General features: G+C 44.5%; 1 protein-coding gene across 1 annotated transcript in view; it reads left to right on the top strand.

Moving 5' to 3' along the window:
* The window catches only part of ZZEF1 (zinc finger ZZ-type and EF-hand domain containing 1), a 156,737-nt gene extending 151,946 nt beyond the window's left edge, over window positions 1-4,791 (top strand). Inside the window, exons 54-55 of the mRNA XM_004476985.4 lie at window positions 193-264; window positions 2,088-4,791. Of these exons, the coding sequence (XP_004477042.2) occupies window positions 193-264; window positions 2,088-2,168 (153 nt within the window). The 3' untranslated portion in view covers window positions 2,169-4,791. The remainder of the gene's footprint in view (window positions 1-192; window positions 265-2,087) is intronic.
* The last annotated feature ends 9,724 nt before the right edge of the window (window positions 4,792-14,515 follow it).

Here is a 14,515-nt window from a genome sequence, read left to right on the forward strand (position 1 = left end):
AGCTCCCTCTCAGGCCTGGCTCCCTCATTTACTCTCCACTGAGGCGGCACCATGAGGCGAATGGCAGAGCGAGCCCCGCTGACCCACCCCCGGCTTCGGTTCTCACGGGGGTCTCTTGACTGTCTTCTGTTGAAGCTGCACTGGGCTTCCGGCCCTGCTGCCGTTGCTCACGGAGCCTGCTTCTCTCCCCAGGAGCTCGGCTTGCTGCAGGAGTACCTGCTGGCCTTGACCACTGAAGACCACCTCCTGCGCTGTGCAGCACAGGTATTCTCTCTCCCTCCTCAGAGCTGGGCCTCGGTGCTGTAGCCCTCACATCCTGAGGACCAGATCCACCCCGAGTTTATGTGGAACTCTGTTTCAGTTCACTGATTTCCTCCTGGTTTCCAGAGACAGCAATCAAGCCCCATCTGTCAGTGTCCTTCACAGTAAACTGTGGGGTCAAGAGACACGAGCAACAATTTGTGTCTTTAAAACCAAAACAACCAATGCCTCAATTTACAGTTTGATTCATGAAGTTTCCATAGAGTTAGGTTTCAAATCTTTTTGGATCTAATTTGCTACCCCAGTAGGAAGAACCCTTTTTCTAACAGCTATTTGATCTCAGACCCCTTAACATTTTTAGATGTTTGAGGATTCCAATTTGTTTTTTTATCTATCACTATATACCATATTAGAAATCAAAACTGAGGAAAAATTGTAAATGTCTATTTATCAATTAATTTAAAAATACCAGTAAACCCATTTCATGTTAAAGATGTTTTGTGGGAAATACTTTATTTTTTCAAAACAAAACAAAATTTATTGAGAAGGGGAGCTTTGTGCTAAGTTTTTACAGGTCTCTTTAATGTCTGACTTAATAGAAGACAGCTGAATTCTTAAATCTGCTGCACATTCAATCTGGTGGTTTTTATTCATTTATTTCAGGTGTAGTTTTCAATCTTTTATAACCTCACATTAGCCTCTGGAAAACTCTATTGTATACTTATGAGAGAATGAAAGTGAAAAAAGCAAAATAGTGTCTTTGAATTACTTTGAAAATAGTTTTCACTTTGCAGGCCCCCTGAAAGGGTCTTGTGCTTTGAGAACCTCTGATTTATAGAATACTCTAATGTCACAGAGCATGTGGCCCGACCTCTGCATTGAATGGTGGGAAAGCTGGAGCCCAGAGAGGAGAGATTTCCCCTCAGTCCCACCTGAGTGGGCATCAAGCTGGGACTCCCAGTCAGAGCCCTCCCCGGGCCCCGTACTCTTCCTTGAAAGTTTCCTCAGTGAATGTACTGTCCTGCTGAAAGAAAGGGCCTCTCTGCTGACGCAGGTCTAGTAGTGTGTGCCTGGAAGTGGAAATCCCTGCATCAAATGCAGAAGAATTTGTGTGAATTCTCCTTAGCCCTGTAGACAGAGTGAAGACTCCCTTCCTTCTTAACAGATCCCTACCAAAATCACCGCTGCCACCAGTTTGATGGCCTCATACGACTAAATTTGATGTGGCAGTTTGGGCACAGAAAGCTCAGCATGGCGGCATTCCTGTGGCTCCTCCTCTCACACTCACTCCAGCCTGCCCCATAGCTGCATCACAATTCTGCCACTTGCCCCTGCCGTGCCATCTTCCTGTCCTAGACACCCTCCAGTCTCCTGCTGCCGTCAACACCAATACCAGACGCAGCCTGGCTGCTGGGGCATCCACTTCCCGCACTGTTTTCTGGGCCCACAGTTGTTCCCCCAATGTGGGCTGGCTGTTTCTGGTGTGTGCCACGACCATCCCCTTCTCCACCTTTGTGCTGTTGCCTTCCTCTAAAGAACTTTCCCAGACCCATCAGCAGTGTCCTCTACAACTGCTGAGCCCCCAGCATTATACCTACCCTCTCTGGTGGCCCTGATGATTTCTCTTTTACATCTGGAGATTTCATGTGGTCTCTGTAACTTTTTATCTCTTGCTGTAGACTGTGGTCCCCAAGTGAGGGGAAGCATGCCTGGCACATCTCATCCCCCCTCCAGGGTGCTCAGCTGAGGGTCTTGTTCAGTCAACACTTAATGAATGAGCAAGTGTAAGGTCTTGACATTTGCCATTGCTCTTCTTCCCTCCACAGGCTCTGCAGAACATTGCTGCTATCAGCCTGGCCATCAACTATCCAAACAAGGCGACCCACCTCTGGAATGTCGAATGCTAGCCCTTGGTGCAGCGTGCATGGAACAGGCTAATCTGTCCACAGGGTTTTGAGAGCAGACATCTAAACTCATTCAGGAAACTTCCTGTGGCAGTCAGTGCCCAACTCTCCATGAGTTCCCACTTCTTCTCCAATTAGAATACCAAGCAGCCTCGTCTCCAAGAACTCCCAGTGACACAAACTGGCACTCATACACGTCACATGCTAGCACGTGTGCACATACCATAGCATAAGAATAAGCAAAGAACAGTGCAGAATTATTCAGAAAAGGTAGGAGGCCCTCCAGAAAGTTGTTCAAAGACCAGCCTTCTCCAGGGTGTGTCCCTGCAGAAGCCACTGACCTGGAAAGGCCTGGAACCAGCCTCTCTACAAAGGTTCCAGGTTCAGTTGAGCAGGAACTGCCTACACTTGCCCTTTGGGTGAAGACAGAGTCTGCCCAAAGCTGCCTTTCCCAGTAAGACCTACAGCAGAAGTTGGCCTGGCATGGAAACTTCTCTTTTGCTTTGCTTCTTGAAAATGGTAATCCAAACCAAAACCGGCAAGAGCCCCTCCTGGCCACCATCAGATCTCCAAGCATTCAGCACGCAGCAGGGTGCTGAGCGGGCTCTCTGTGCAGCCACAGCCCATCCCAGAGAAATCCTCGGGAGAACAAGTGCCCTTGGGACCAGCCTGCAGGCCACCTCTGTGCATCCGTCCACACACCGGCTCCCAGCACATCACCTTCTTTTAGTGTTGTTTTAACATATTTCCATTTCCACCTCCTGTTTTTAGCACAACCATACGGGCCATCTTGAGAGCCTCGGGGGTAGCCAGTTGAATTGTCATTTGAGTGACAAGATTGATTTGCGGGAAAGCAGCAGAACACGAGGAATACTCTAGCTTCTCTATCGAAAGACCTGAAGTGCTATCATAAGAGATCTTATTTTTGAATTCCTCAAAACAAAACACATGATTTTATTTCTGCCTGATGGTCATTGGTGATCACCATACCCACTTCTGGGACTCTGCATGGTTACCAGGCTGTCTCTGGTCTAGCAATAACTACATTTGTTTTAGCGAATGCTGTTTTAAATTTTTCTTTTTGTGGTTTCAGTCTTGCCCTGAAGTGCTGATTATTAGCTTTGGAGTGTAAAGCTGGGTTAGCATGTGGACTCTGCACAAGCCTTAGTGGGACTTGTCAGAATGAAAACTGCCTGAGGCTGCTGCCATTTAAGGTGGTTGTCTGGGCCAGCAGCATGTCCCGGCACACAGGGCCAAACCCAGGGATCTGCAGGGTTTTCAGAAGTCTGAATTGCAAGGGCCTGAAGTGGTAGATCCTGACTCCAAGCGCTTGTCCCTTCTGGGTCAGGAGGCAAAGGTGCAGCAACCTTCTGCATCCCAGGAATTAGATTCCAGCCAATCCCAGGATGCATTTGGAGCCATCCTGGGTAGGAGAATCCAGAGGAGACAAATAAATGGCTGGGTCCTGCAACATGGTGACCTCTAAGGCCCACCACCTTGATGTCGGAATGTTGGGATCCCACCCAGTCAAAGCAGCCAGGCCCGGCCTTGGCCCATGTGATGGGGGCATGGGTACACATGCTGCCGGCTCAGTGGAATCCCCTCTCCCTCCTTTTGCTATTTGCCAAAACCAGCCTTGCTTTGTGAACTGCCTGTACTCCCAAAGAGGGTCCCACATTCTGTGCCATCCCAACTCTAAATAGGTCTCACAGGAGGGGTTTCCTGAGAGGGAAATCATGGAGAACAAGTCCTGGTGTTTGGGAGAGAGGTCCCCACCTCAGACTCCCTGACAGATGCCTGAAAGAGAGACAGGGAGATGGTGCCACTCACTGCTGGCCTCACTGTGCCGCCCACACCCGCATACCTCAGACTGACTCTGAGTAAAGCCGAGGCAGGCGGGCGAGGCAGGGGTGGTAGATCGCTCTTGAAGTCTGTCACCATCTCTGCTCCCCACCCTCCCGTAAGGAAGATGAATTGTAAATAAATGCTGGACTCCTCATAGTTTCTCCCCATACCCCCTCCTTGCTATTTTGGTCTCTCTATACTTGAGTTTGCATAAAACAAGCCTAAGTTTTCCCTTGACACACAACTGCTGCTCTCTTCTGGCAAGGCCCCCTCCTGGCCTGGACCCCTGCCTCCTACCGCCGTCCCTGCTTCCAGCCACTGGGTGGCGCTGCAGAGCCAAAGCTGCTCCCCTAGCAGCCGGCCTCCCTCGGCTCCTGGTCCCCAACCCAGGCCAGTAGTGTGGAGCGATTTCCATCCAGACCAACCTCCCTTTGATCCTTAGGAGACAGGACTGCCTGGAATGAGGTAAAACTGGTAGGAATAAAGGTGTGGGAAAACGTGCCTAATCTACATAAAGAAATTCTGTTCTAAATCATACGTATTGTACAAACAGCCACTGTCCCTAATGAGAGAAGTGACTTATTTTCATCATCATTTTTAATTTGTTTTCTTAGGGGTTTACGATTTTGAATTTTTCTTATTTGGTTGGAAGAAAGAATTTTGATTATATCTGCTGAGTGAGTTCAGCCTGTATAAAGGATATAACTTGTGGGTAAAATATACAAATGAAGAGAAATATATTGTACAAATTCTATATAAAAAGAATACAGTTGTGTGTGGACTCCCTCCCCTCCTTTTTCCTCCTCCTAGTTACTGTGAAGGTTATATTTGGAATTTCTACCAACCCTAAACTGATGGAGTTTATAGAATCTCAGGGCCTCAGTTTAAAGGAATCAGAAAGGTTCTCTAGCCTCCTCCCCAGAGTATTTCTTGAACCCATTACCCCTGCCCGCTACCCCAAGCCCTGGCTGTACCCCTCCACAAGGAGACATACCCTCTCTCTCCTCCTCAGGTCACCTAGAGGCTGATACTCACCCCTTGCTTCCCCCAGAGAGCTCCTCTCCCCTCTCTCAAGCCTACCACTAACATTTTTTTTACCTCACCTGCCTCACACTGTTGTGCGAGCACACTCGGGCTTCACACTGAAAAGCTGGCCTGGAGAATTCAGCCTCATGTTCCCCTGTCCTCTGTTGGTGAGCCAGCCTCTGCTCGGCTAGCAAGCAGGAGCACAGGTGCAAAGGCTCCCTGCTGAGAGTAATGGTGAGTAGATAAAAGAGGTCACAGGAGAAAGGCAATTTGAACTTGAGATTTTTAGAATTGAAGGGAAATGAATAATCCAGCTGAGCCTCTTCATTTGATAAAGACATGTTGTGAGAGGTCAGCTTGGAATCACACAGAAAGTGGCCACCCATCATCCCCAAAGCTATCTGCACAGCATGCAGGTGGTTCATTCACCCAGTAAATGGGTCTGCAGTGTGCTCGGGGTCAGGCTTCATGAAGTAAACCACCCTACTGAAAACCCAGACTCTAAGATTGAAGTAAAAACTAAATATGACTGTCTCTATCAATGGTGGACAGTTGATATATAACATCTGCTGTTTCCTACCTGCTCCCCCTCTTTCCTGTTAACGGAATCCAGTTTTTTGCAGTCTGTAACTGGAGCTACTTTAATCTCAAGAAAGGTAGGACCCTCCACTGGCCCATGAGGAAAGTCGTGATTGGTTTAAGTCACTCTTGGTAATCCCATTTCTCTTTGCTGGATACTCACTTTCTCAGCCCTTCTTGCAGTTAGGTGACCCAGTTCTGGCTGAAGAGAATTAAGCTGCAATCTGCTGGGAGGCTTTGGAGAAGGAATTTTGCCCCTGCCCTCACTTCTCCTGTGGACTCCCTTTTGGTGGCTTGATGCTGTGTGCTCTGCCGCAGTCTTGCAGCCTTCATGTAATAAGCATGAGGCCAGAAAGCCAACACTGAGGCTGTTGGAGCAAAACTAGAGGAGCACCAGAATGACTGGAAGTACCAACCTCCAGAACATATTTGTGTGTATGTGTGAGTTAGTCTGTGGTTGGGTGGTTTCTTCCTTGCAAGATGTCTTTTCTGTCCTCAGTGGAATAGAACTAGAAGTCAATAACAGAAGGAAAACTCACTAGTATGTGGAATGTAAACACTCATAAACAGAGAAGTGACAAGGGAAATTAGAAAATGCCTTGAGACACATGAAAACAAAAACACAATGGACCAAAACTTATGGGATATAGCTAAGGCAGCACTAAGAGGGAAATTTATAGCTGTAAATAACTTAAAAAGGTGGTCTTAAGGAGCAGATATGGTGCAAGTGATTGAGTGCCCGCCTCCCATATGGGTGGTTCTAGGTTTTGTTCCCAGTGCCTCCTTTAAAAAAAAAGGCAATACAAAAAAACCAACTCAGGGAAGCTGATGTGTCGCTCAGTGGTTGAAATCCAGCTTCCCACATATGAGGTCCCTAAGGAACTAAAAAAGAAGAGCAAACTAAACCCAAAGAGAACAAAAATAAGGAAATAATAAAGATTACAGCAGAGAAAAATGAAATAGATAATAGAAAAACAATAGAATCAACAAAATTAAAAGTTTGTCCTTTGGAAAAAATCAACAGCACTAACAAATCTTTAGCTAGATTAACCAATTTTTAAAAAGGCTCAAATTACTAAAATCAGAAATGAAGGATGGAATCTTGTTGCCAACTTTATAAAAGGATTATAAGATTTTGAATAACTATGCCAACAAATTGGATAAATAGATGAAATAGACATGCCTATGAATACAAAAACCATGAAAACTGATGAAAAAATAGAAAATCTGAATAGACCTATAACAAGGAGATTGAATTAGCAATCAAAAACCTCCTAACAAAGAAATGACCAGACCCAGATGACTTCACTAGTGAGTTTTACCAAACATTTAAAGAAGAATTAATACCAGTCTTTCTCAGATTCTTCCAGAAATTTGAAGAGGAGGGTACCCTTCCTAAATCATTCTATGAGGCCAGCATTACCGTGATACCAAAACCAAGCAAAGACACTAAAAACTATAGATCAATATCTCTTATCAATACAGATGCAAAATCCACAACAAAATAAGTAGCAAATCAAATTCAGCTGCATATTAAAAGGATTATAAACCATGACCAAGTGGAACTTATCCCAGGAATGCAAGGGCACTCAACATATGAGAATCATTGTAATAACCATGTTAATAGGATGAAGGGACAAAGTCAAGTGATTATCTCAGTGGATGCAGAAAAAAACATTTGACAAAATTTTTTCTGTACTCTTTCATGACAAAATGACTCAGAAAACTAGGAATAGAAAGGGAACTCCCTTAACCTGATAAGGGCCATGTATGAAAAACCCACAGCTAACATTCAATGGTGAAAGACTGAAAACTTTTTCCCTAAAATCAGGAACAATAAAAGGGTGCCTGCTTTTGCCACTTGTACTCAACATGGTGCTGGAAGTTGTAGCTTTAGTAGTTAGATAAGAGAAAGGAATAAAAGGCATCTAAACTGGAAAGGAAGAAATAAAACTAGTCTCAAATGATATGATCTGATGTTTAGAAAACCCTAAAAAATCCACACCAAAAAATATTAGAATAAGCGAATTCAGCAAAGTTGCAGGACAGAAACAACAGACAGGGAACAGATGTGGCATGAAAAAACCAACTCTGGGGGAGGTGACATGGTTCAGTGGTTGAACGTTGGCTTCCCACATACAACATCCCAATTCAGTCCCTGACCCCAGTACCTGAAGAAAATAAAATTTTAAAAAACCCACACACAAAAATCAGTGGTGTTTCTAGACATTAGCAATGAGTAACCCAAAAAAGAAATTAAGGAAACAACTTCACTTACAAAGCGTTAAAAAGAATAAATACAAAAACCAAAAAAATAATAATGAAAAGAATAAATAGGAAAAAATTTAACCAAGAAGGTTCAAGACTCATACACTGACTTGTATAGAAAAATGTTGCTGAAAGGAATTTTAAAAACCTAAATACATGGAAAGACATCTTATGCTTATGGATTAGGAGACATTATTAAGATGGCTGCACTATCTAAAGTGAGATACAGATTTGATGCAATCCCTATCAAATCCCATTTGACATTTTTTGCAGAAATGGAAAACCTATCATAAGATTCATTTTGAATTTCAAAGGTCTAAATCTTGAAAAGCAAAACATAGTTGGAGGAGTCACACCTCCCAATTTCAAAATGGAAAACAAAGCTACAGTAATGAAAACAATGTGGTACTGGCATAAGGATAGACATATAGGTCAATGAGATAGAATTGAGAGTTCCGAAATAATCCCTCACTATGTATGTATGGTCAATTGATTTTTGACAATGATGTCAAGACCATTTCAATGGGGGAAGGAATAGTCTCTTAAACTATCTGGGGAAAGTAAATAATCTACATGTATAATGAAGTTGAACCCTTAACCTCACACCTTGTACAAAAATTAACTCAATATGGATCAAAGAACTACATTTAAGAGCTAAAACTATCAAATTAACCAGGAGCAAGTCTTCATAGTCTTGAATTAGGAAAGGGTTTTTTAGATATGACACAACAAAATAAAAATTAGGTAAGTTGAACATTACAATTAAAAACTTTCGTTCATCAAAGGATATTATCAAGAGAGTGAAAAGACAATCCAAACCCAGAGAATGGAAGAAAATATTTGGAAATCCTATATCTGATAAATATTTAATATCCAGAATGTTTAAAGATTTCTTAAAACTCAACAACAAAGACAACCCAGTTGAAAAAAATGGCAAAGGAGAGAAGCGGCTGTGGCTCAAGCAACTGAGCTCCCGTTTACCATATGGAGGATCCATTCAATCCCCGGAACCTTCTGGTAAAAAAATAAAAAAAATGTCCCAGACATGTGCAATGAAGCGCAAGCCCCTGTGCAGTGAAGCGACGCACCAAAAAGATGGTGACACAACCAGAGAGGAGGGAAAAAATTGTAAAGACTTGAATAGTCATTTCTCCAAAGAAGATGTACAAATGACCGATAAGCACATGAAGAGTTGATGCTCAACATCATTAGTCATCAAGGAAATGCAAATCAAAACCACATTAGATACCACTTTACACCTACCAGGATGGAGGTAATAACAATAATAAATGGGATTTGGAAGAGGCTGTGGCTCAATCAGTTGGGCTCCTGTCTACCATATGGGAGGCCCTGGGTTCACGTCCCAGTGAACCTTGTGAAGGCAGAGCTGACCCATGTGCCGTGGAGAGTTGGCGCAGCAAGATGACGCAACAAAAGGGAGACAAGCAGATACAGAAAAAACACGCAGCAAATGGACACAGAGAAGAGACAGCAAAAGAAAGGAACAAGTCACAAAGGAGGGGGAATAAGTAAATCTTTAAAAAATATATTTAAAAAAATAATAAATGGGACACAATTGTCAGCCAGCGTGTGAAGAAATTGGAAAGCTCATATATTGCTGGTGGGAATGTAAAATGTGCAGCCACTGTAGAGAAAAAGTTAAACATAGAACAACCATATGGCCCAAAAATTCCACTTTTAGATATATACCCCCCAAAATTGAAAGCAAGGATCAAATGATACTTGTACACCAACATTCGTAGCAGCATTATTTATAATAGCCGAAAGGTGGAAACAACTCAAATATCCATCAACAGATGAATGGATAAATAAAATGTGGTATATAGATACAATGAAGCCGTAGAAAGGAATGAAGTTCTGATATATGCTACAACATGAATGATGCTGGAAAATATTATACTGAGTGAAATAAACCAGACACGACAAATATTTTATGATTCCATTTATATAAATATCTTTAATAAGCAAATTCATAGAGATAGAAAATAGAGGTTACCAGGGATTGAAGGGAGGGCAGATGTTAAATTATTGTTTACTGGGTACAGAGTTTCTATTTGAAATAGAAAATGGTGATGGTTGCACAACATTGTAAATATAATTTATGCCACTGAATTATACATTTAAAATGGTTAAATAGAAAAATTTATTTTAAAAATATACTTTACAATAAAGTCTTGTATCCTACCACTCATCTTAAAACATCACTGAATTTCCAGTGCAATTAGCATAAGCCCAAACCCTTTAGGATGGACCGTAATACTCTGCCCGGTTGTCTCTCTGATCCTCACCTTCCCCTATTTAAATTAGTGACTGTGTTGGCTTTCTCTTCCTATGTAACAAATTACCAAGACTTGGTGGCTTCACAGTTTCCGTGGATCAGGAATCCAGGCACAGCTTAGCTGGGTTCCTCTGGCTCAAGGTCTCTCAGAAGGTTGCAGCCATCCGTAGACCTGACTGGGTGGGAGGATCCCCTCCCTCCTGTGGGTGCTGGCAGCCTTCACTCCCCTGAGGGCTGCGCTCTGAGCCCGTCTGCACCTTGCCCTGCCACATGGCCTCTCCGTCAGCCTGCTCACATGGCAGCCTTCCTCCCCCAGCGTGAGTGATTCCAGAGAGAGAGCGTCTCAGGCAGAGTTGCAGTCCTTTTATAACCCAGTCTAGAAAGCTATGCCCATGGCCTCTGCCTTAATCCATTTGTTAAAATCAAGTCAGAAGGACCAGCCCATTCCTGAGGGGATGGAGCACAAATTTCAGGGGGCAGGGATGAATGCGGGCGACCTCGGCTGCCTTCCACAGCACCCCATTATTCTCTTTCCTCCATGGCACTGATCACAGGGTGTACATACTTTGGTTTATGGGTTTATATTTTATATCAGCACCTCCCTATTAAATTGTAAGCTCTATGGAGGTAGAGACCATCCTTTTCATTCATCACTGGATGCCCAAATTGTAGCATAGGGCCTGGCCCTACAGGTGCTCACCAAACACTGGTTGAATGAATGAATTTATAAATATTTGCTTTTGAATACACATAGAAAATGCCCAAGAGGAAAGTAAGAAAATGTGGCATGGTTATCTTTGAGGAGCTGACATAAGAATAGGGAGGAAGAGAGCTTTCCTCTTCCCTTTTTTTTTTTTAAGATTTATTTTTTATTTCTCTCCCCTTCCCCTCCTCCTCCCCCCCCTCAAGTTGTCTGCTCTCTGTGTCCATTCGCTGTGTGCTCTTCTGTGACCACTTCTATCCTTATCAGCAGCACAGGAATCTGTTTCTTTTTGTTGCGTTATCTTGTTGTGTCAGCTCTCTGTGTGTGTGGCACCATTCCTGGGCAGGCTCTATTTTCTTTCGCGCTGGGTGGCTCTCCTTATGGGGTGCACTCCTTGCGCATGGGGCTCCCCTATGCGGGGGACACCCCTGCGCGGCAGGGCACTCCTTGCGCGCATCAGCACTGCGCATGGGCCAGCTCCACACGGGTCAAGGAGGCCTGGGGTTTGAACCGCGGACCTCCCATGTGGTAGACGGACGCCCTAACCACTGGGCCAAGTCCACTTCCCTCCTATTCCCCTTTTATCCCTCTGTACTATTTGAATTTTTAACCATGAACCAATGTTATTTTCATAATAAAAATGATAAAGCAAATGGCTCATAAAATCATAAATGAAAATAACAGACAATTGTCAAACTGGGAAATATATTTACAACACAGTCAGAAAGGTTTGTTACCCAAAATCTATAAGGAACCCTTACAAATCAATACAAGATCAAACTGCTGGCAAGAACCAGAACTGACGCTTTCCGAAAGAAAAATTACAAATGACCAGTGAGCAAATAACAAAAGTTCACCTGCATGAGTAATCAAAGGAATGCAAAAAAAGAACAAGATACAAATATTCACCTCCCAAATTGGCAACAATGAAGAACCAAAGCTGAGGGTGGGTGAGCGTGGGTGAGCCTGGGTCCGCGGCCCTGGCTGCCGGAGCAGTGCTTGCAACGTGGGTGGGTCAAAGCCTTAAACTAATGGGCCTTTTGCCCTCACTGTTCTGGTTCTAGAAATTCATCTGCAGAGTACCTGGCTAGCGTGGAGAAGTGTGCACCAACATGTCCCTTAGGGCACTGGAGCCTCTGGGAACCCTGGAAATGCCCACATTAGAGACTTTGTTAAATGGGATTAAGTACTGAGCAAATGTTAAAAATTATATTTTAGATGTGGATTTATTGACATGAGAAGGTTCATAATATATTACTCAGTGAAAAAGATATGTTTTTTACCTATAAAGAAAAGCCTGACAGAATTTGCAGTAAAATGTAACATCGGTTATCACCGTGGTGAGATTATGGGATTTTTTTTTTCTTATCTGTATTTTGAAATTTTTTCCTACAATAAATGTGTAGTACTTGCATAATAAAAAAAGGAAAATAAGGTTTTTTTTTTTTTCTTTAATGTTCTGTTTTACTTAATGTTCTATTGTGAGTTTGGATTTTCAAGTTTTGTTTTTAAATTTGTCACGGGGTTTGGCTTTCTGGGCCCCAGTCTGGAATATGCGGCAGGTTTCCTGCTTGGGGAATTGTGTTTTTCCAGGTTGCCTGAGAGGCACTGGGAGTTTGGAACAAACAAGAGCTGTCTTGTTCTCACGGAGCCTTGACCCCGGGGCTGATGGCACCACACGGCCCTGGACGCTGAGTCCTGCGTGGACCCCTGCCGCCCAGGTGGGGGCTGCTGGCCCAGGCTTCCAGTTCTCTCCACCCTGAGCAAATGGTCCAGGCCTAAGTAATCTGTCCCACCAGGGCTCGCGTGTGTCTCCGTCCTTCTGACCACTTTCCCTCCTCTCCCTGTGGCTCACCCAGCTCCAGTGTAGGCATGTGCCCAGGCCTGGTCATTCACAGCCTTCGATGCCCTGTGGCAGTGACTGGTCCAGGATGGGGCATGTGGCCGAAGTCTACTCACTGAAATTCAGCCCTAGGACTTTGGCTACATTTATGGAGAAAGAGAAATTCTCTCTCTCCTGGGCTGACTGGGAGAAGGGAACACCTGCCTGGAGCTGCGTGGCCCTTCTGCCGCCCCCTCGAGTGCTGGCCTGTGATGAAGTCCACCAATGTGTTGTCCCTGCTCTGGCCCACCTGAGGCCGGCCACCCAGCACTTTTAAGTCACAGAAGTCAATAGTTTCCCACTTTTGCCCACTCACTTTGAAGTGCGTTTCTGTTAGTTGCAACCAGAAGAGGTCTAATTCAGTGAACAGGGAACCAGGTGCTGTGCCAGGCCACCAGGGACACCCATTCTCCACCTCAGAGTCCATAGTCCAGGAGGGTCCAGGCTTCCTCCTGGTGGCTGACTTGGCCCCCCTCAAACCTGCCCAGCCAGCTAGCCCTCTGGGTCCTTCCACCCACGGGGTCCCTACAGACTTTTAACTTCCCCTACACACGTCCTTAATTGGCAGAAGAGCAAGAACTTGAACTCACATTCCCCCGAAGCACCCAGCATCAAGTCCAAACTTCTTAATGCTTCCCATTACAGCTTAAACTTTGTGTGAATTTTGCATCTCAACCATTATGTTTTAATCTTTAAAGAATGTTTTCTCAAAAAATCTTTGAGTAAAAGTAAGACTCCCCTGGTTTATCCTGTGACTTTTGGATACCAGAAGATTTAAAGATTATCTCCCACTCTGAGGGTTGTCTTTTCACTCTCTTGATAGTGTCCCTTGATGCACAAAAGTTTTTTATTTTAATAAGATCACTTTATCTTTTTCTTTTTTGTTGGTTGTGCTTTGGGTGTCATATCTAAAAAAAAAAAACATTGCCAAATCCAAGGTTCTGAAGGTTTACCATTATGTTTCCTTCTAGGAGTTTTATAGTTTTCACTTTTAAATTTAGGTCTTTGATCCATTTTGAGTTAATTTTTCATATGGTGTGAGGTAGGGATCCAACTTCATTCTTTTGCATGTGGATTTCCAGTTGTCCCACCACCATAGACTCCTGGAGGGGGTATCTGCCAGGTCCTCTGAGAACCCTGAGAGAGGGCACACTTACCCCATTTTGGAAAGGGCAAACCTACTAAATGCCAGGCCCAGATCAGGCCAGGATGCTTTCGTCCAAGAGGCTGGGGAAGGGCAAACTAAGAGATGGGAATGTCCTGAGTAAAGATAGGGCAAGAGGGCAAAGCTGGAACAGAAATAAACTGTGGGGGAGAGGGCAGTTGGAAGTGAGGGGACTGGGAGAGGCGAGCTAGCTGGCCGAAGAGGAAGGGTCAGTTCAGCCAAGAGCCCAGCACTGGTGTTAGGGAAAGGCCCAGCCAGGAGAATGCAAGAAGCCTAAGGCCTGGCCACCCCCCCCCCACCCCCCCCACCCCCCCCCCCCCCCCGCCCACCCGTGCTGAATGGGCCCTGGAGCATAATGCTCCAGAGCTCCTGGTTCACTGCTCTTAGTTCCTGGGAAAATAACTGGTCCCACCTCGTGCCTCAAAACAACAATTGTTAGGTTTCCAGGCAACACAATGCGGTGGTTAAGCACATAGATTCTGGGACCTACTTGCAGGAAACAAACAAGTGTGTGATCTTGGGCAAGTCACTTAACCTCTCCGGGCCCCTGGATAAACTGTCAAATGAGGAAAACCTCAGAGGG

Source organism: Dasypus novemcinctus, chromosome 21 (genome assembly GCF_030445035.2).
Source record: "Dasypus novemcinctus isolate mDasNov1 chromosome 21, mDasNov1.1.hap2, whole genome shotgun sequence".
NCBI lineage: Eukaryota > Metazoa > Chordata > Mammalia > Cingulata > Dasypodidae > Dasypus > Dasypus novemcinctus.